The sequence below is a fragment of the Lipotes vexillifer genome, unplaced genomic scaffold (genome assembly GCF_000442215.2).
Source record: "Lipotes vexillifer unplaced genomic scaffold, Lipotes_vexillifer_v1.1 scaffold645, whole genome shotgun sequence".
NCBI classification, from domain to species: domain Eukaryota; kingdom Metazoa; phylum Chordata; class Mammalia; order Artiodactyla; family Lipotidae; genus Lipotes; species Lipotes vexillifer.
In genome coordinates, this window is record NW_006777439.1 from 3,601,438 (window position 1) to 3,623,227 (window position 21,790).

Sequence of the window (21,790 nt, forward strand, 5' to 3'; positions counted from 1 at the left end):
TTCATATAAACCACAGCAAGATCTTTTTTGATCCTCCTCCAAGAGTAATGGAAATAAAAACAAAAATAAACAAATGGGACCTAATGAAACTTCAAAGCTTTTGCACAGCAAAGGAAACCATAAACAAGACTAAAAAGACAACCCCAGAATGGGAGAAAATATTTGCAAACTATCAATGGACAAAGGATTAATCTCCAAAATATATAAACAGCTCATGCAGCTCAATATTAAAGATACAAACAACCCAATCCAAAAATGGACAGATGACCTAATTAGACATTTCTCCAAAGAAGACATACAGATGGCTAAGAAGCACATGAAAAGCTGCTCAACATCACCAATTATTAGAGAAATGCAAATCAAAACTACAATGAGGTATCACTTCACAGCAGTTACAATGGGCATCGTCAGAAAATCTACAAACAACAAATGCTGGAGAGGGTGTGGAGAAAAGGGAACCCTCTTGCACTGTTGGTGGGAATGTAAATTGACACAGGCACTATGGAGAACAGTATGGAGGTTCCTTAAAGAACTAAAAAGAGAATTACCATATGATCCAGCAATCCCACTACTGGACATATACCCAGAGAAAACCATAATTCAAAAAGACACATGCACCCCAATGTTCACTGCACCACTATTTACAATAGCCAGGTCACTGAAGCAACCTAAGTGTCCATCGACAGATGAATGGATAAAGAAGATGTGGCACATATATACAATGGAATATTACTCAGACATAAAAAGGAATGAAATTGGGTCATTTATTGAGACATGGATGGATCTAGAGACTGTCATACAGAGTGAAGTAAGTCAGAAAGAGAAAAACAAATATCGTATATTAACGCATATATGTGAAACCTAGAAAAATGGTACAGATGAACCGGTTTGCAGGGCAGAATTTTAGACACAGATGTAGAGAATAAATGTATGGACACCAAGGGGGGAAAGCCACGGGGGGGGGGGGGGGGGTGGTGTGATGAACTGGGTGATTGGGATTGACATATATACACCGATATGTATAAAATTGATAACTAATAGGAACTTGCTGTATAAAAATAAATAAATAAGCAAAAAGATGGAAAAATACATATCATGCAAACAGCAACCAAAAGAGAGCTTCAGTGGCTATATTAATTTTAGACAAAATAGAGTTTAAGGAAAAAAAATGTTGATAAAGACAAAGAAGGATATTTTAAATGGTAAAAGGAATGAACCATCAAAAAAAAAAATAACAGTTATAAACATAAAGCACTTAACCACAGAGCCCCAAAATGTGTGAAGCAAAAACTTAGAACTGAAGGGAGAATAGATAATTCAACAATAGTGGTTGGAATCTTCAACACTGTACTTTCAATAACAGATAGAACAACTAGGCAGAAGAATAACAAGGAAGTAAGAGACTTGAACAACACTACGAACCAACTAGACCTAAGGGACATCTATTGAGCACACTAAGCAACAGTAGCAGAATAGACATTCTTCTCAAGCACAGATGAAGCATTCTTAGGATAGACCTTAAAAGAAGCCTCAATAAATTTTAAAAGATTGGTATCATAAAAAGTATTTTCCAATCACAATGAAGTGAAATTAGAAATGAATAACAAAAGAAATTTGGGAAATTCATAAATATTGAGAAATAGAACAACATACTACTAAAGAATCAATGATAAAATATTCTTATATGAAAAAAAAGAATCAATGAGTCAAAGAAGAAATCACAGGGAAATAAGAAAATATTTTGAGAAGAATGAAAACAAAACGCAGCATACCAAAACACACTGGATGCTGCTAAAGCAGTGCACAGGAGATAATTTACAGCTCTAAATGTCTACATTAAAAAAAGAAAAAAGATTTCAAATCAGTAACTTCACCTTCTATCTGAGACACTAGAAAAAGAAGAACACACTAAACCTACATAGGCAAGCAGATAGAAGGACATAATAAAGATTAGAGGAGGAATAAACAGACTGAGAAGAGAAAAACAATAGAGAAAATCAACAAAAACAAAAGCAGGTTCTTTGAAAAGATGAATAAAATTGATAAACCTTTGGCTAAGCTTACCAAGAAAAAAAAAGAGAGAAGACTGAAGTTACTAAGATCAGGAATGAAAGAGCGTTACTACCAACTTTACAGAAATAAGATGGTAAGGGAATACTATGAATAATTGTACAACAAATTCAATAACCTAGATGAAATGGACAAATTTCTAGAAAGACACAAAGTACTGAAATGTACTCAAGAAGAATTAGAAGATCTAATAAAACTATAACAAGTAAAGAGGTTGAATTAATAAAAAATTAAAATATATAATTTCTACAAAGAAAAGCTCAGGACTAGATGGCTTCACTAGTGAATTCCACCAGTGCTTCAAGAAGAATTTTTCTATAAGCACCAATCCTTCATTTCAACAGCATAGCAGAGAACACTTCCCAACTCATTCTATGAGGACAGTATTACCCTGATACCAAAACCAGATATCACAAGAAAACAAAATTACAGACCAACCTCCCTTATGAATATATACATAGAAATTCTCAACAAAATACTAATGAACCTAATCCAGCAACATATAAAAACGATTATACACCATGACCAAGTGGGGTTTATCCCAAGAATGCAAGATTGGTTTAACATTCAAAAAATCAACCAATGCAATACACCATATTAATAGAAAAAAGCACAAAAAATCATGTAGTCATCTCAATAGACACAGAAAAAGCATTTGACAAAATCCAACGCTCTTTCATGACAAAAAAATCTCAACAAACTAGGAACAGAAGGAAACCTACTCCAAAATAATTAAAGCAATATTAAAAAAGAACAAAGCTGGAATAAAAGTAAGTTGTAGCTTATTTCAAAGCTACAATAATAAAGACAGTATGATACTGGCATAAGGATAGACATATGGATCAATGAAATAGAATTGACAGTCCAGAAATAGACTCATACATCTATGGTCAGTTGATTTCCCACATGGGTGCCAAGACAATTCAATGGGGAAAGAATAGTCTTTTCAATAAATGATGCTGAGGCAACTGGATATACACATGCAAAAGAATGAAAGTGAACACCTCTCTCACATCATATACAAAAAGTAAGCTGAACATGGATCAAAGACCTACATGTAAGAGCTAAAACCATCCCACTCTTAGAAGAAAGGCAAAAATCTTTATGACTTTTGATTAACCACTGGTTTCTTAGATATGACATCAAAAGCACAAGTGACAAGAGAAAAAATACATAAATTTGACTTCACCAAAATTAAAGTCTTGTATTTGAAAGGATACTATCAAGAAAGTGAGAAGACAACTTATAGAGTGAGAAAAATATATGTAAATCATAAATGTTATAAGGGACTTATATCCAGAAAGTACAAAGGACTTTTACAACTCAACAATAAAAAGACTATTAACATAACTAAAGGATGGCAAAGGATTTAAATTCATATTTCTCAAACAAGATATACAAATGGCCAATATGGACATGAAAACATGTTCAAAATTGTTAGCTATTAGGGAAATCACAACCACAATGAGATACCACTTCATACTCACTAGAATGGCTATAATTTTGTAAATAAATAAATAAATAAAGTTGATGAGGATCTGGAGAAATTGGAACCCTCATACTTTGCTGATGGGCATATAAAATTGTGTAGCCATTGTAGTAAACAGTCTGGCAGTTGCTCTAAAAATTAAACATACAGTTAACATATGACCCAGCAAATCCACTCCTAGGTCTATACCCAAAAGAACTGAAAATGTATGTCCACTCAAAAACTTGTACATGATTGTTCATAGTAGCAGTATTCTTGCTAGCCCAAAGGTGGAAACAGCATCATCAACTGATGATGAATGGATAAACAAAATGTGATCTGTTCATACAAAGGACTATTATTCAGCCATAAGAAGGAATGAAGGAATAAAGTCCATGCTACAACATGGATAAATCATGAAAATATGCTAGGTGAAAGAAGCTAAATGCAAAAGGCCACATACTGTAAGATTCTATTTATATGAAATGCCCAAAATAGGCAAACTGATAGAAATAGAAAGTAGATTAGAAATTGCCAAAACCTGGAAGGAGGAGGGAGTAGGGAGTGACTACTAATGGGTACAGAGTTTCTTTTTGGGGTGATAAAAATATTCCAGAAACATACAGTGTATGGTTGTGCAATCTTGTGAATATACGAAATATACTAAAACCCACTTAATTGTACATTTTAAAAGGATGATTTTGTTGTACATAAATTATATCTCAATCAAAAATTTTAAAAATAAGAATAATTAGGACAAAGATGATAATTAACCTGCCAAGTGAGAATTTGAAAAAGATTTTTGGATAGTTAATTAAAGCAAGTAATATGAGTGGCCCACTAGTGCAGTCGCTGTGGGAGATGTCCCATTCATATTCCCCTTTAAAAGAATCTGCAACAGAGGGCACAGTGGATTGAATGTCTCCATCTCCCGACCTTTGGATCCAGGCTTCCTCTGGGGCTGTTGTCTGCCAATGACTGAGCATGGCAAGGGTAGGAACTGAGCTATTCCTGGCGATGAGATTCTTCCCATGGGCATCTTCTGCTTAGAACTCCCCACTGGCCTGGCAAAGATGTTCTCCAAACTATGCTGCAATCTATCACTCCTCCTGTTCACTCCTTTTTTCCACTCTCCTTTCTCAGAGCAGGGTAGTAAAAGGTTCTCCCTGCCTACTCCTTGCCCCACCCTTTATCCTTCACAGCTGTTTCCCCTGAAAAATCTTTTGCTCATTTAATCTTAGCATATGCTTCTTGGAGGGCAGGAACTGACTCACTAAGGTATATATAAGAATGACTCTAGCACAAGACTTGAAGAATGTGGCTGAAAAGTCCTGGTAGGACTGAATGTGTCTGCTCTCTAGCAAAAAAGAGTGTGGGGACATCATTACTTCTTGCAGCCCAAGGATTCCAAAATCAGATTTTGTAACACATTTCATTCACTTGTACTAAACAGTTGTATAAAGAACTTACACAAACAAATTCTCCCCAAGGTGTCTTATTTGAAGAACAATATGTATTTGAGTGAAGGAGTTCTGAATGTTTGGGAAAAATCAGTTTCACACAACTACTATATTTTAAAATAACCAATATAGGCACTGATTAAGGCCACACACACTGCAAGTGTAAATCTGATGTGGCTTAAAAGTCTAAAGTTTTGTTGTGGATCACAACAAAATAGTGAATCATGAAATCAATTTTGTGGGTCAAGACAGCAAGTGGGGTTTTTTTTAAGAACAGAATAAATCAGAAGATACATACATAGTAAAGGTAAGTATAGTTTCATGAAACTTGTTTTAGATATATGTGTGTGTGTGTATTTGTGTACATATTTATATACATTAACTAGGTTTGGATATAAAATGTATTTTTGTTGTAGGTTGCAATCAAAAAAGTTGAAAGTTACAATCTAAGGGATACACAGTGAAGCTGGCAAGGTTAGGATTCATGGTAAAGATATTTAGCGGGCTTCCCTGGCGGTGCAGTGGTTGAGAGTCCGCCTGCCGATGCAGGGGACACAGGTTCGTGCCCCAGTCCAGGAAGATCCCACATGCCGCGGAGCGGCTAGGCCCATGTGCCATGGCTGCTGAGCCTGTGCGTCCAGAGCCTGTGCTCCCCAATGGGAGAGGCCACAACAGTGAGAGGCCCGCGTACAAAAAGATATTTAGCAACATTCTCCAAGGTAGGAACAGAATTTCTAATTCCCCAGAGCCTCATTAAGGGGGTATGCTTTTGAGTGGTAATGTCCAAGCAAGGGGGAGTCACATCACACTTTCTGGAAGCATGAGCCCAAAATCATATTCATAACTTGGATAAGAGCTGGAGATTACCTCACCTGGGCCAGGTACATCTCGGAGTTATAAAATGTACAATATGACTGCAAGGTACAATCACAGTAAATATGATAAACAAAATCTCACTCATCATACTTAGTCTCTCCAGGCTAACACAGTCTATCCCAAATCTATTCCTGAAAATATCATTGCTGCTGGCCCAAGATAAAGAACATCTCTAGAAGGCTTGTTTACAGACTCTTGACCCACCACTAGAGCTCATCCTGTAGTTTTGTCTCATTACAGTCACATCTCATGGAAGTCAGTCCCTGCCTCCACACACACCTAAAAAGGCCAGATGTGGGTCATGGAGGCTGGAAGCCTAAAGGAAAGAGTTACAGAGAAGTGAGGAATGTTGGAAAGAGTAATTTGTTTGCAAAACTAGATTCCACACAGAATTGAAAAGGAAAAGAAAAAAATCAATAAGGCATTGAAACATGAGTTTCAGCATTCTGACCCCAAAAATGCAACAAAGAAACCTAATGTTGAGAAGAATCATGGGGCTCTCCAATCTTAAAGATAAAAGAAACACTAAAGGTCTCCAAGATGCTTCTCAAAGTTGAGATATATGTACCCTCAGGGATAGATGTAGATGAGCTAAGGAATAGAAAATCCACAAGAAAAACAACGTGTGGAAGGGTCATATTATTTCATTGAATCTACAGTACCACAGATTGTAAGATGCACTGTTATTTTTGAACCACTGAAAGAAGAGAAAAAATGCTGCAATGTGTCAGTCTGTTCTTTTCACTTAAAATATTTTAATCTTATTTTAGAGATCTTTTGGATTAGATATAAATTTTATCATATACCATTCTTGAAGGAAAATTTTAACTATACAAGTTGATTATATATAAAAGGAAAAATTATGGGCAAAATAAATTGACTAAGACATTCTAAAATTTATTCAAATTCAGTGTCACTCTTCTGAATCACTTTTCAACATAGAGTCTTTGATGTTCACAGATATGAGCCTTTGAGTCATCAGGATGCAGCCTTTTTTAGAAGAGTGCTCTGCTATCATCTCCAGGACTCTCTTCCAAGCTGCCAACCCCTCCTGCAAGTCTTGATGTTGCCATTCTACTGAACTTAGTAAGAGGTGTCATTGATGGGTTTTTAGACAACAACCAGACTCACATTCCTTCCTCAAGTATTCCTTAGTTCGTTTGTTGACAAAAATTTTAAGGGGCTACTGTTGTCCAGTCATACCACCAGCAATTCTTTTACTGTGCAGATACATGTCTGAAAACTGTATCAAGACCTAACATAACTTAGAAGGTTACGTAGGGTTCCTGGTCATCTGTTCCACATGGCTGTACATCGCTCATTCATCAGCTCAGCTGTCATCCATCTGTGTGAGTGTGTGAGTGTGTGTGTGTGTGTCTGTGTGTGTGCGTGCGCACACACACACAGTAACATCACTGAGTTCAATCTCATTCTCAGATGAGATTGGGTTTAAACTCATACACTAATACTGCATTCATTTCCTATTTCTGCATAACAAACTACTACAAAATTATCATCTTAAAACCACACCCTTTTATTATCACACAGTTCCGGAGACCAGAAGTTTATTATGGCATTTGTCAGCTGGATTTACTGCTTAGGACCTCAAAAGACCAAAATCATGGTATTGATAGAACTGCATCCCCTTCTAGAGGTTCTGGGGAAGAATCAAGCTCATTCAGGTTGTTGGAAGAATTCAATTCATTATAGTTGTAGCATGGAAGTCCTGGTTTCCTTGACACATGGCCCTCTGAATATTTAAGCCAGCAATATGTGTTGAATCCTGTTCATGCTTCCAATCTCTCTGACTTCCCCCTCCTGTTGTATCTCTCTAACTTCCTATTTGGTCTTCAACTGGGAGAAAGCTCTGTATTCACGGACTTGTGATTACAATGGGTCCACCAAGTTAATCCCAGAATAATCTCCCTATTTTAACACCAACTGATTAACAACCTTAATTACATCTGCAAAGTCTCTTTGGCCATGTAACGAAATGCATTCACGAGTATGACAACAGAGGGTGAAGGTAATGGGGGCCCAAATTCTGTCTACCACCTTTAGTTTGACTTTGTCATTTAAAATTGAATATGATGGCAAGTTTTAACCATCTGATGTTATGCATGGCCTCATGTTGAAATGCTATACTTTGTCATCTATGCTTTTGAGGATGATCAGTTCAGCACACTTGGCATTGACAGGCATGTCAGAAGACACTGGAATTTTCTCAGCATTTCTTATTTGACTAAATTCAGTTTCCTTTTTTCCTCAATTGAATCCCTTGTCACTGGAATCTAAGCAGCTTCCAAAACATTGGAAGTTTTTGACAAATTAACATTCTATACTTTAATAACAGTTCTGCATTATGCATGAATTTGGTTACACTGGCCTCTTATTGTTTTGAAATTTCTTTCACTTATTGTGAGTACTTTGTCAATTTTTCCTGCCTTCGGTGGCATCACTTGGCATGTAGTAAATGATCCTTTAGTATGTATTTTAGTAACAAAATATAGCAGTTTCGTCACCTTGTGAATTTCTTCCTTGGTTGCAGCTTTGCAAGAACATATAGACATGTGGCCAGTTTTCTAACAACAAACATTTTCATCACTAGTAACAAATTTATATTTCACTTCTTGCTTCCATGTTTTTCTGCAAAATGATACTTTTCATTTCAATGCTAAATCATAGTATAATCTTGTTGAAGACATTAAATAGCATCTAACTCAACTAAGGCCATGGTCTTAATAGAATGAGCATTAGATGGCTAAAAGAATTGCTTCCAGACATAAGCCTGCAGGAGCATAGGTAGTACTGCCAGAAGTGCTGCAAATGTGTGCAAGTTACTTACCTCTCTGAGCCTCAGGATCCTCATTTGTAAAATGAGGACAATTACATGTAACTCATTGGGCATTTGTGAGACTAAGACAGCATAAGTGTGATGGATACTAGACTTTCAGTGACAGTTATTCTCTTTCCCTAATTAAAGTAGATATCACTATAATGCACAATAGTGGATGCACAGAATCACAGCTTCCTGGAACCTTGTTGCTGGAAGAGACATTTAGTAGACATTATCTATTTTATCTTCCTCACATTTTTTTATTTGAATTTTATTTATTTATTTTTTATACTGCAGGTTCTTATTAGTTATCTATTTTATACATGTTAGTGTATATATGTCAATCCCAATCTCCCAGTTCATCCCACCCTCCCCCACCCCTGGCTTTCCCCACTTAGGGTCCAAATGCTTGTTCTCTATATCTCTATTTCTGCCTTGCAAACAGGTCCATCTGTACCATTTTTCTAGATTCCACGTATATCTTCCTCATTTAATAACTGAGTGTATTAGTCTCCTAGGGCTGCCATAACAAAGTGCTACAAACTTGGTGGCTTACAACAAAAATGTATTCTCTCATAATTCTGGAGGCCAGAAGACTGAAATCAAGGTGTAGGCAGGGCCATGCTCCCTCTGAAGGCTCCAGGGAGAATCTTTCATTGGCTTTTCCAGGTTCTGATGGCTCCTGGTATTCTTGGGCTTGTACTTATCACTCCAATATCTGCCTCTGTCTTCACATGGTCTTCTCCTTTGTGTCACTGTATGTCCTCTCCTCTTCTTATGAGGACACCAGTCATTGGATTTACTGCCCGTGGGGAAAATCCAACATGTATGTCCAGCATGACTTCATCTCAAGATCCTTAACTAACTGCATCTGCAAAGACCATATTTCCAAATAAGGTCCCAGTCTAAGGTTTCAGATAGTCACGAATTTTGAGGGGACACTATTCAACCCACTACACTGGGGAAACAAGTTTCACTGAAATAACATTTAAAATCGAAAAATTTGTAACTTTGAATATTCCTATTTGAGTGTTAAAGATCTTATATTTTCGATCTCTATATTCTCAGCGGTAGCCTGTAAAAACATGCATTTTTGGTTTTACATGATGTGAGTGGCAACTGAAGACAGTAAGCTGAATAGCAAGCAAAGGACAAGCAGATGTAATATTTTAAAATAGTGCACAACATACAGTTAACACAAATCCTTTAACTGCCCCACCCCTGGGAATTTCTCACTGGCCATGTTTTCCCACAAGTTTCAGCCTCTACCCATACTGCTCAGTTCCACGGGTTCTTTGTTTGCCTCTCCTTATTCCTTCATTTTTTCCTGAATTCTCTTCTTCTTGGACTCCTTTTAAATTCAAACCCCTGTATTAGTTTCCTGTCATTGTTGTAACACATTACCACAAACTTAAGTGACTTTAAACAGCACAAAGGTATTATCTTACAATTCTCTAGGGGAGAACTTCTTTCCTTACCTTTTCCAACTTTTAGAGGTTGCCCACATTCCTTGGCTCATGTCTCCATTTCTCCACCTTCAAAGTCAGCAATGACAGGTTGAGTCTTTCTCAAACTCCATCACACTGACTTCTACTGCTTTTCTTTTTCTCTTTTATTTATTATTTTTATACAGCAGGTTCTTATTAGTTATCTATTGTATACATATCAGTGCATATATGTCAATCCCAATCTCCCAATTCATCCCACCACCACCACCCCAGCCCCGCTTTCTCGCCTGGTGCCCATACATTTGTTCTCTACATCCGTGTCTCCACCCCTGCCCTGCATACCGGTTCATCTGTACCATTTTTCTAGATTCCACGTATATGCGTTAATATATGATATTTGTTTTTCTGTTTCTGACTTACTTCACTCTGTATGACAGTCTCTAGGTCCATCCATGTCTCAACAAATGACCCAGTTTCATTCTTTTTTATGGCTGAGTGATATTCCATTGTATATATGTACCACATCTCCTTTATCCATTTGTTGATGGGCATTTAGTTTGCTTCCATGACCTGGAGATTGTAAATAGTGCTGCAGTAAACACTGGGGTGCATGTGTCTTTTTGAATTATGATTTTTTCTGGGTATATGCCCACTAGTGGGTTGCTGGGTCATATGGTAGGTCTATTTTTAGTTTTTTATGGAACCTCCATACTGTTCTCCATAGTGGTTGTATCAATTCACGTTCCCACCGACAGTGAAAGAGGGTTCCCTTTTCTCCACACCCTCTCCAGCATTTGTTGCTTGTAGACTTTCTGATGATGCCCATTCTAACTTGTGTGAGGTGATATCTCATTGTACTTCTGACTTGCATTTCTCTAATAATTAGTGATGTTAAGCAGTTTTTCATGTGCCTCTTGGCCATCTGTATGTCTTCTTTGGAGAAATGTCTATTTAGGTCTTCTGCCCATTTTTGGATTGGGTTGTTTGTTTTTTTAATATTGAGTTGCATGAGCTGTTTATATATTTTGGAGATTAATCCTTTGTCCGTTGATTTGTTTGCAAATATTTTCTCCCATTCTGAGGGTTGTCTTTTAGTCTTGTTTATGGTTTCCTTTGCTGTGCAAAAGCTTTGAAGTTTCACTAGGTCCCATTTATTTATTTTTGTTTTTATTTCCATTACTCTAGGAGGTGGGTCAAAAAAGATCTTGCTGTGATTTATGTCAAAGAGTGTTCTTCCTATGTTTTCCTCTAAGAGTTTTATAGTGCCTGGTCTTACATTTAGGTCGTGAATCCATTTTCAGTTTATTTTTGTGTATGGTGTTGGGGAGCATTTTAATTTCATTCTTTTACATGTGGCTGTCCAGTTTTCCCAGCACCACTTATTGAAGACTGTCTTTCCTCCACTGTATATCCTTGTCCCCTTTGTCATAGGTTAGTTGAGCATAGGTGCATGGGTTTATCTCTGGGCTTTCTATCCTGTACTATTGATCTATATTTCTGTTTTTGTGCCAGTACCATACTGTCTTGATTACTGTAGCTTTGTAGTATAGTCTGAAGTCAGGGAGTCTGATTCCTCCAGCTCCATTTTTTTCCCTCAAGATCGCTTTGGCTATTCGGGGTGTTTTGTGTCTCCATACAAATTTTAAGATTTTTTGTTCTAGTTCTGTAAAAAAAAAATGCCATTGGTAATTTGATAGGGATTGCATTGAATCTGTAGAATGCTTTGGGTAGTATAGTCATTTTCACAATATTGATTCTTCCAATCCAAGAACATGGTATATCTCTCCATCTGTCTGTGTCATCTTTGATTTCTTTCATCAGTGTCTTAACAGGTCTTTTGTCTCCTTAGGTAGGTTTATTGCTTGGTATTTTCTGCTTTTTGTTGCAGTGGTGAATGGGATTGCTTCCTTGGATTTCTCTTTCTGATCTTTCATTGTTAGTATATAGGAATGCAAGGGATTTCTGTGTACTAATTTTGTATCCTGCAACTTTACCAAATTCACTGATTAGCTCTAGTAGTTTTCTCATGGCATCTTTAGGATTATCTATGTATAGTATCATGTCAGCTGCAAACAGTGACAGTTTTACTTCTTCATTTCCAATTTGTATTCCTTTTATTTCTTTTTCTTCCCTGATTGCCATGGCTAGTGACCTCTGCTTCTGTCACCACATCTCCATTTATAAGGACCCTTCTGATTACATTGGACCCATTCAGATAATCCAGGATGATCTCCCCATCTCAAGATTCTTAATCAGATCTGCAAAGTCCCTTTTGCCATGGTTCCACAGATTAGGACCTGGATATCTTTGAGGGGGCATTACTCTGCTTACCATCTACCCTCATCTTATGAAACAGAACATTTTAGCTCTCCACACTCCAGGCTGACCTGCATGCTGAAAGACTCATTAAACAGAGATTCTTACCCTTTATTTACCTGCTCTGAGATTTCTAGCTTTATTTTTCTCCTTTCCTCTCCTTCTAGTCATACCAAATGAAAAATATAGTAAGAAGATAGCTTTTTAAAAAAGATTGTTTCCCTCTGAAATAAGTTTTCTCCCCTCAACTCCCTTACTCCCAATGCTGAAATGATTACAGTGCTTGGGTTTTAAACAATATATATTTCTATTATATTCCATTAAATGATTATGTGAAAATTCCCTTTTAGTCAGTTGTTACCTTCTAGAAATTACAGACATTTGGCTTTTTTTTTAATTTCTTTTTCTTTTTTTTTTAGCCTTAAGTAGCAGTGCTGAGAAAGGGCAATTTCCAAAGCACCCATATTTATACCTAGGAGATACATCAATAGAATGTGGCCAAATATATTTTAAACTAAATAAAAATTTCTAACTCTTAAGATGTCCATAAATGTTCTTTTTCATTTCTAAGTACATATGATCATTCAGACTCCCTATTCCCATTGAGAACAGAAAGAGGTTTATTAAAGCTTGAATAAGAGATTCAAGAAAGTTTATTCTGGCCGCTTCACTAAATATTATTAAATTAGGCTTCACATGAAAGGTCCTAGAGTGAGATCTGAGAAGAGGGAGAGTCGAATGGATCAGACAAGATCTTAATTTTTTTTCAAAGTCAGTATTGACAACGCAAGAGGATTGTAAATAATAAATGCATCAACAGTATTATATTCGGCAAAAGAGAGGCACATGTCTATTTCTAAACTGTTCTGATTCTGGAAAAAACTGGAATATGATGTTCCATTCTAAGCTGGGGCACGTCCAGGGGAGAATAAAAAGGGTGGTGAAGAGTCTGGGGACCATGAAATATGAAAATAGTCTAAAAATAGCAGTTGCTGACTTGGAAAAGTTAAGGATAGTGGATCCGTGCAGTCTACCAGAACTGAACCACTGCCATGTGGGTAAGGCAGTAAATTTAATCTTTGGTGGCTTTAGCTTGTCATCCTCTGGTCCTTCTCCCACACTACTGCCCAGAGGATTTTTCAAGACAAATCTTAATATTTCACTATCCGTTGCTACTCCTCTGTGAGCAAGCAGGCATATAGCCAGTCTCCAGGCCAATTAAGAGGGTCTGAGCATCTGAGGACCAGATAGGACCCAAACTCCTATGAGATGGCATTCAGGGGAGCTGGAGGCCCTCAGAAGGAGTTAAGGGCCATCACCATCAATTATGATGACCCTTGTGGCAACAGATCACGGCCCTAATTAAAGATTCTGAAACATGCCATGTTTTCTCTCCCACCTCTATGCTTCTGTTTACGATGTTTCCTCACCCTGGAAGGTAGTCATGTCACTAACTTCCCATCATTCTATAGGACCTTAATGAATTTTTACCATGTCTGAAAGCTTTCTCTGAGGATCATCTTCCAGTTTTCCCCAGATGAGTTGGGTGCCCCTTCCTCTACATTAAAATACCACCTTGCACAAACCTTTTACAGAAAGTATTGAATTGCTTTGCTGTCACTGATGTACTTGACAGCAGGACATATGAGCCTAATCTGGGACACATCTGTATATGAGGGGGCCTTTATGTGTTATATAAGCTGATGTGCATGGAGGGGAAGGGACTGGGAGGAGGAGGTCTTGAGCATCTGAGTCTGGTGGCTAAGATGGAAGAAAGGTGGGGAAATCAAAAGCTAGCTAGTGGCTAGCTCTCAATCTGGGGACTGGTTCCTAAGCCTGGCCCCATGGACTAAGTCCAAGTCCTATGGAGAAAGAAAAGCTTTAGGAACTAAAAGACTTGTAAAAAAAATGAGGTACATGCAGGACGGATTAGGGGTCAGGCAACAAACTATAGCACACTGTAGGGAAAGTGAACCTTCTTACCTTCTGCACTACCAAGCCCTGCTTGGATTTGGAAAGGCCACCAGTGCATCTGAGACAGTGCCCGGGGAGCTGTGGCCCAGCGGTGGTGAGGAGTCCAGTTATGCTCATGGGAATTCTGCAGTGGGCCAGGAAGCCCATGTCCAGCAGATGCTGCTCTGCCATGTTTAGAGGAAGAGGACTTAGGAATACTTGGAAGAAATGATGGGTGAGCAATAAAAAAAATTTTTTTAATCTTGGGGATTCCCAGAGCTACTTCAAGAGTGTCTTTTGCAAAGGGCTTGGGTTCTTACACTACGAGGGAGAAATGACCAAGCAGCCAAGTATAGATTATCACTGTTACCGTGACTCTATTTATAGCCATGGTCTGGAGGCCTGGTGAAATCCAGGTATGGTTATATTATATTCTTAACCCACTCCTACCCCTGTTCATTGGCCTTGAGATCCTTGAGGGCAGAGACTGCTGATTAAAAAAAAAATCTCTGTAGCCCCATTACCTATCAGAGAGTAGGTACTCATCATATGGCTGTTGAATGAAGTAATAAAATTAATGAAAGGATAACTATCTCCAAAGGACAAATTTAGGACAAAGAGGTGGAAGTTACAGAAATGTGATTCAACCTAAAATGCCTTTCTGACAATTAGAACTCCCTATCAGTAGAAAAAGCCCACCATGACATTGTGAGAATCTTATCACTAGAAGAGTCATCAAGGCTGTCCCAGAGGAGGTAAACACCACATGAAGAAAGACAGATCAAATCATTTCCAACTCTCAAACTGCTTGGTATTAATTACATGGAGACCAAGAGGAGACTGGCCATGACAAAAGAGTTAGCCGCATAAGACAGGAGGCAGAAATGATGAGTCAGCAACAAAATTGGTTTTTAAAAAAGTCTTCAAGGACTGTCTATAAAAATCAGCAAGCTTTAAATCAAAGTTCATCAGAATTAAACTAATGCCCTGAAACATCGTTGCATGAAACCCTAGACATTATCTTCAAGAGCTATCCTATTAAAACTCTGAATCGATGTCCAGAGGACTAAGGTATCCAATGGACATTACCTATAGAGAAGATGTTAAGTGATGAAGGTTAAAGGAAAGATTTACAACGTGTTGAGAGCAGGCTGTGATTTGTAGACTCATATCCTGTTTCAATGTCTCTTCCACGGCCACTGGCAAAGTAAATGCTAGAGCCACTTGTCTTTATCCCTTTAACTTCCAATAAATGACCAAAGGATCCCACATCTACGTGAGGAAAATTACTAGACAATGCAGGAAAGATCTTCTGAAATTAATGGACATTCTACATAAAGGCCACAAAAATAGAATAATGGAGAGTACTATCTCATAATGTCAAAGTTCAAAGGCACTTTTCAAATGCCTCTTTAAAGAAACTCTGACCTTTCTTTCTTTCTTTCTTTTTTATTATCAGAAGTTTGCCAAGAGCAGTATGGGCCCTGAGTCATTTCGTTTTGACATGAAGTTCTCTCAGCATTAAAAATAATGAAATATTTAACTCTGCAGTGACCATGAGGACACATTCAGTAGTTAAAAAAAAAAAGAACAATATTAAAACATTAGGATTTCAAAGGAAGGCTTTTCCCCCTCATATATGAGAGAGAGAACCTATATGAGGCCATAACTAGCTAAAGGACTAAGTACAGACAGATATTTTAAAATGTATTTCATGTTATTTTACATGAAATTTTTAGGAAAATGGCTGAATACACCACTAGTAACTCTATGTCTAAATCTTTTTTGGGTATAGATTAGCTGACATTAAACATAGATGTGAACATACATTTTCACGAAAACAAAAACCTCTTACAAAAGACCTCTTGCTTCCCATTTTAAGGTATAATTTACAAACAGTAAAATTTATGCTTTTTAAGCGCATAGTTCTGCAAGTTTTGACAAACGCAGTTGTATAACTGCCACCACAAGCAAGACGGAGAACGGTTACTTCACCACTCAAAATTCCCCTGTACCCCCTCGTAGTAAACCCTTCTCTCTATCTCCATACCCTGGCAACTACTGATCTGCTTTCTGTTCCTATAATTTTGCCTTTTCAAGAATGCTCTATAACTGGAATTAGAAATGGACTCTTTTAAATATCGTACACTTGATAAAAAGTGAAGCAACTAAAGTGCCCATTTTAATGTACTGATTTCTATTTTCTGAACTTAAAGGCAATAATAAGTACATAAAATCAAATTACCCTCAACTATTACATCTTGAAACAGGTATTACCCAAGGAGCCTTTTGAATATACAGATCTTTAGGACTTCACTTTCAACATATTGACTCAAAAGCACTCATGTGGGTCCTGAGAATTTAGTTTTTATTCAGTTCTCCAAGCTTGATTCTGATTGATCCAGCCACATTGGGAAACAATCCAGCAGACATTCACTATATGAGATTAATTACCAGACTGTAAATTATATTTGGCAATGGGATCAAAATTCAGAGACTGGGAGGGTTTTATGCAGGTGATCTTGTCCTGAGATGTGGCTACCATTTACTGGCTGCAGGGCCTTGAACAAGTCACTTAAACTCACTGAACCTTGGCTTTCTCCTCTGTCACGCATGGGTAATGATGCCTACTTCATCAGGTTATCTGGGGGGATTCAATGCATACAAAGCATTTAGAACTCAGCAGGTACTCAGATAAATGGAAGCTGCTTATCTAGCTGCTACTACCATCACTGGTGTTGTCATCATTATCATCATCATGCTTTACTTGTCCTTCTCCATATTTCTGCATTTTGGTCAATTTCACTATTTTTTTAGCCTTTCTTCTAGAGGTGACCAAAGTAAAGAGAACCTATCTTTGTAGTAGCCAAACTATTATTCAGGGTAGTGCAAAGCTAACAGAAATTCACTGATTGTCCCCAACCCTAACTTTCACCCTGCTACAGTCTCAAAGATACCAATAGGGACAAAAAGTGAATTACTAGAAACTCTTAGTCTTTTCCCCAAGGGGTACTGGTCAAACACAAGCAAACAAAAGGGAAGAAGACAAATGAGGGACCAGAATAAAGCAAAAAAGCAAAAAAAAAAAAAAAAAAAAAAAAGGTTTTATATCTGCTAAGTCTATTTTATTACATCCAATTCCCTCCCCAAACATCTACCAGTATCTAAAAATCGACTTTATTCATTAGCAGTTTTAGATGTATATACATGTATTTTTATGTATAGTTTTAATTTAAGCCCTGAAATATAGAAGAGTGATGATACTTGGCTGTACTTGCTGATCTAAAGAAAGAAAAACTCTTATCCTCAGAAATTATGCAATGCTGCCAACACCACGGATCGAAGATGAGGATTAGAGACAAAACTGAAACTCATAAGCCCTACCTGTTCTCAGCATCGGCACTGCACTTTGGGGACAGCAATTCAAAGGATTTGGTAAACTTCACCACCTGCCACACAAAAAGACAAAAATCCAAGTCAGTTAAAGCTTTCTCACAGTTTAAAATATTCCAGTAAACATTTTTCATCTTTATAATGACTATTACAATAATTGGAGATTAAATAGAGATTTTAAGTGGAGAAATCCAGAGGGATACGAGAAAATTTTATCCTACATTTTGTACTTTATTTCTTACATGGCACATATTGCCCAAGTTTTAATACATTTCTAAATATGTATATATTTTTACAATTAGGTGTAAAAATCCTGTGGTGGTCAGGCAAAGGGACCTCTCATTTGAAAATAATTTTTTTACTGCCCTTTTAACAACCCAGTCACCAAACATGGAGAACCTGGTAGAGACAAAACATCTTTCAAAAGGTTGCCCTCCATCAACCCCAGGTTCCTGAAATTACCTTCCCTGGCTTATCACTGTCCTCAGGTGAATGTTTTTCTGTCACCTGCAAAGGGTAATGAAGAGGAAGACACTTAAGATCATCCCTAGTGTGGACACTTCCTCCCTTACCTCTCCAGTGAAACTGGCACAATCAGTTCAAAATCCTGATCAAGACCTATTATGCTGAAAGGTAATTTATAGGCACAGAAAATGCAAAGACAGTTGTTCTTATCATTAGCTACTGTTGAGTTCTTACTATAAACCAGGCCCTACATCAGAAGCTTTTTTGACTATTTAATTTCCGTATTACAACTCTTTGAAGTGGGGATTTTTATCTTCAGTGTATAGATGAGGAAACCAACCCATAACTTTTAAGAAACTTACACTGTTTCACACAACTAAATGGGGCCTCTGGGATTAAAGCAAGTCTGCATGACTCTAGAGTGTCAGTTTTTTCAACAACGCTAAAAATATTGAGTGGGAAAGGCACCGTTTCTGGTCCTCTTTTGACAAGATATAACACATGATAGAAAAAGGAGGCCCTACACTGAAAGGAGTCATCTGAATGTCACTGGATGCTTCCAAGGTTGACATTTAGATTTGCCTTAACCAGATGCAGTCATGCTTCAAAGGCCGTTTAAATTAACTACTTATAAGGAATTGATGGGCACTTGAGAAAATGACTTGGGAACTGGGAATAGATTAAATATTAAAACAGCTTTATCAGTGAGGTAATTGAACCCATACTTAAAAAATGCAACATTAAGAAAAAGATAAAAGCCCATCACAAAGAAAACTGTGTGTGACTAGCAGGGCAGTGACAATAGCTCAACTAAAAGGAAATACCCTTGACAACTATAGGACATATTTCATTTCATATTCTAATGTGAAATAAGCCTCTACAAAATTACTCATTGTGGCAAATTTTATTTTCCAGAGATGGCCACAGCAATATCTCCTATCCCACATTCTTCTCTACAATATGACCCTGCCACCTTCCTACCAAGTTGTAGGGTCTATGTTTCCTCCCCTTGAATCTAGGTGGGCTCTAGACCACTACAACAAATAGAATATATAGAAGAGAGGCTATGCACCTTCTGAAGTTGTCATAAAAGGCAATGCAGCTTCTGCCTCATCTGACTGGAATACTTGTGCCTGGAGCCCTGAGCCACCATGTCATAAGTCCAACTACCCTGAGGACACTATGCTGAAAGGTAGCCAACCATACAGAGGAGTCACATGTAGATGCTCTGGTCAGCAGCTCCAGTCTTTAAGCCCTCCCAGCCCAGGTGCCAGACATAAAAGCAAACAGACCTTCAGATGATTCTAGTTGCCAGGCATTAAGTCACCCCTGATCTCCAACAGTGGTTCCAGATATCCTGGAAAGAGGTAAACCATCCTGGCTAGTCCCTCTCCAAATTCCTGATCCACAGGATCAGGTTAAACCAACATGGTTGGTTTGAGCCTCTCAATGTTGGGCTTATTTGTTACACAGCAAAATTAACTAGAACACTTATCTTAATTGTGGGCTTAAACAGAAACCAATCACTTAGAACACAGAAATCTTGATCTAGCTGCAATATTCTTGGGGTCTCACAAGGCCAACAAGCCACAAACAGACTATTTGCTATCACCAAATAATAAATTCCTCAAACCATACCCTAAATAATTCTTAAAGTTAAAACAATAACAGGATAATAAGTAGAAGCATTTCATTTATGCTTGCAGAATGGGAAATTGTTACAGATTTTAAAAGAGAAAGTCATATCTCTACTTTGATCTCTCATCATCTGTGATTTCTTTCCATTATTTCATTAGATGACAGTAAATTCTTCTACTTTTTAATCATGTTTTAGGCTGTTGCTATGAACTGAATGTTTGTGTCCCCCCAAAATTCGTATGTTGAAACCCTAATCCTCAATGTGATGGTATTTAGAGATGGGGCCTTTGAGAGATTATTAGGTTGTGAGGGTGTGGCCTCATAAGGGGATTAGTACTTTTAAAAGAGACAGAGAGAGCTTGCTTCTTCTCTTCTCTGCTATGTGAGGATACAACGAGAACATGGCCATCTACAAACCAGGAAGGGTGGCCACACCAAACACTGGATCTGCCAGTGTCTTGATCTTGGATTTCCCTTTCCCAGCCTCCAGAACTGGGAGAAATACATGGTTGTTATTTAAGCCACCCAGTCTATGATAATTTGCAATGGCAGCTCAAACTGACTAAGAAAACCATATCCTACCATTTTACTGCAAATCTGTATGAGGCATTTTGCATACATTATGACCAATCCTTTATGTACGTATCGATGCTTACAACATCCTGGCAAGGTAGGCATTGTTATCCCTATTTTCCTGAAAGAAAATGAAAGCTTAGAGGGGTTGAGTGTTTTCCTGGAAACCATATAACCAATACGTTAACAGAATTGGGATTTGAACCATGTCGGTCTGATTCCACAGCTTCTAATTTCCCCACTACTCAATGCTTTCATAAACATGAGCAAGTAGCATTGAAAGAGAAAATTATTTGGACATGACTCCTTCAGAGCCAGAATACTTAGATAAATTCTGCCTTTATTAATTCTATGAATATTTACTGAGTACCTACTATATACCTGAATCTGAATAAATGTAGACTAAAAGTAACTTGAAGTAAAACACTTGGCTTGATATAAAATAAATCAAGTTACCAATCAACTAATAATTGTTTTTGCATTTGGAAATCAAGAAGGATATATCTTTTAATTTCCAGACTTGATAGATGAGATTAAACACTCCTATATTACTAAGAATACTTTATTTGGCTTAATTTTCACTGCTGATTAGAATACTTTACAACTCTGAAAGGACAGATGTTAATTTCTGAAAAACTGATATCCACTGGGTGGTAAAAGGGGGAGTAAGCCCCCTTGGGGGTTTTTGAGAATCACTCTAACATGGCCACAGAGATTACACTCAGAAACGCATGAGAGATTACACTCAGAAACGCGTGTTATTACATTCACAGGCCCTAGAGAGGGGGGCACAGTATGCCCAAAGGACCACAGAAAGTTACCCAAAGCTCAAAGTTTGGTCACTGCAGGCAGGCAGACAGCAGAGCAAGGACCCACGGCTAAGTGCCTTTATAGAGAGTCATAGGTAGGGTAACTTGTGGCACTCAGGAAGCATTCCCTTTGGGTAATTTGAATGTGACTGGGTCTACATGGAAAGGAGACAGGGGTAAAATGAGGAAGTCATGATGAGGCTTGTGGCTTGAGTACATATGTTGACAGAAGTGGAAACAACTAAGGAGAAATTCAAAACAAGCAGGGCAAGTGCTGTCACTCAGGAAGCCACTGGGGCAACAAAGAACAGCTTGACATTACAAAAATGATTTTTGTCCTATAGCAATGCAAATGAATTTTTTCCGAGCAGAAATGCGAATGGTTTCTGTGCAGTAGAAAAGATAAGCCCATAATTACAATTTTATTGTCCTGGATGATGGTAAGCATTTTTAAACTCTAACCTAGCAATCTTGTGCCTGCATTC

General features: G+C 37.7%; 1 protein-coding gene across 1 annotated transcript in view; it reads right to left on the reverse strand.

Moving 5' to 3' along the window:
• The window catches only part of LOC103072730 (dual 3',5'-cyclic-AMP and -GMP phosphodiesterase 11A), a 269,197-nt gene that overhangs the window by 223,254 nt on the left and 24,153 nt on the right, over nt 1-21,790 (reverse strand). Inside the window, exon 3 of the mRNA XM_007451103.1 lies at nt 17,812-17,876. Coding sequence (XP_007451165.1) covers nt 17,812-17,876 — 65 coding nt within the window. The remainder of the gene's footprint in view (nt 1-17,811; nt 17,877-21,790) is intronic.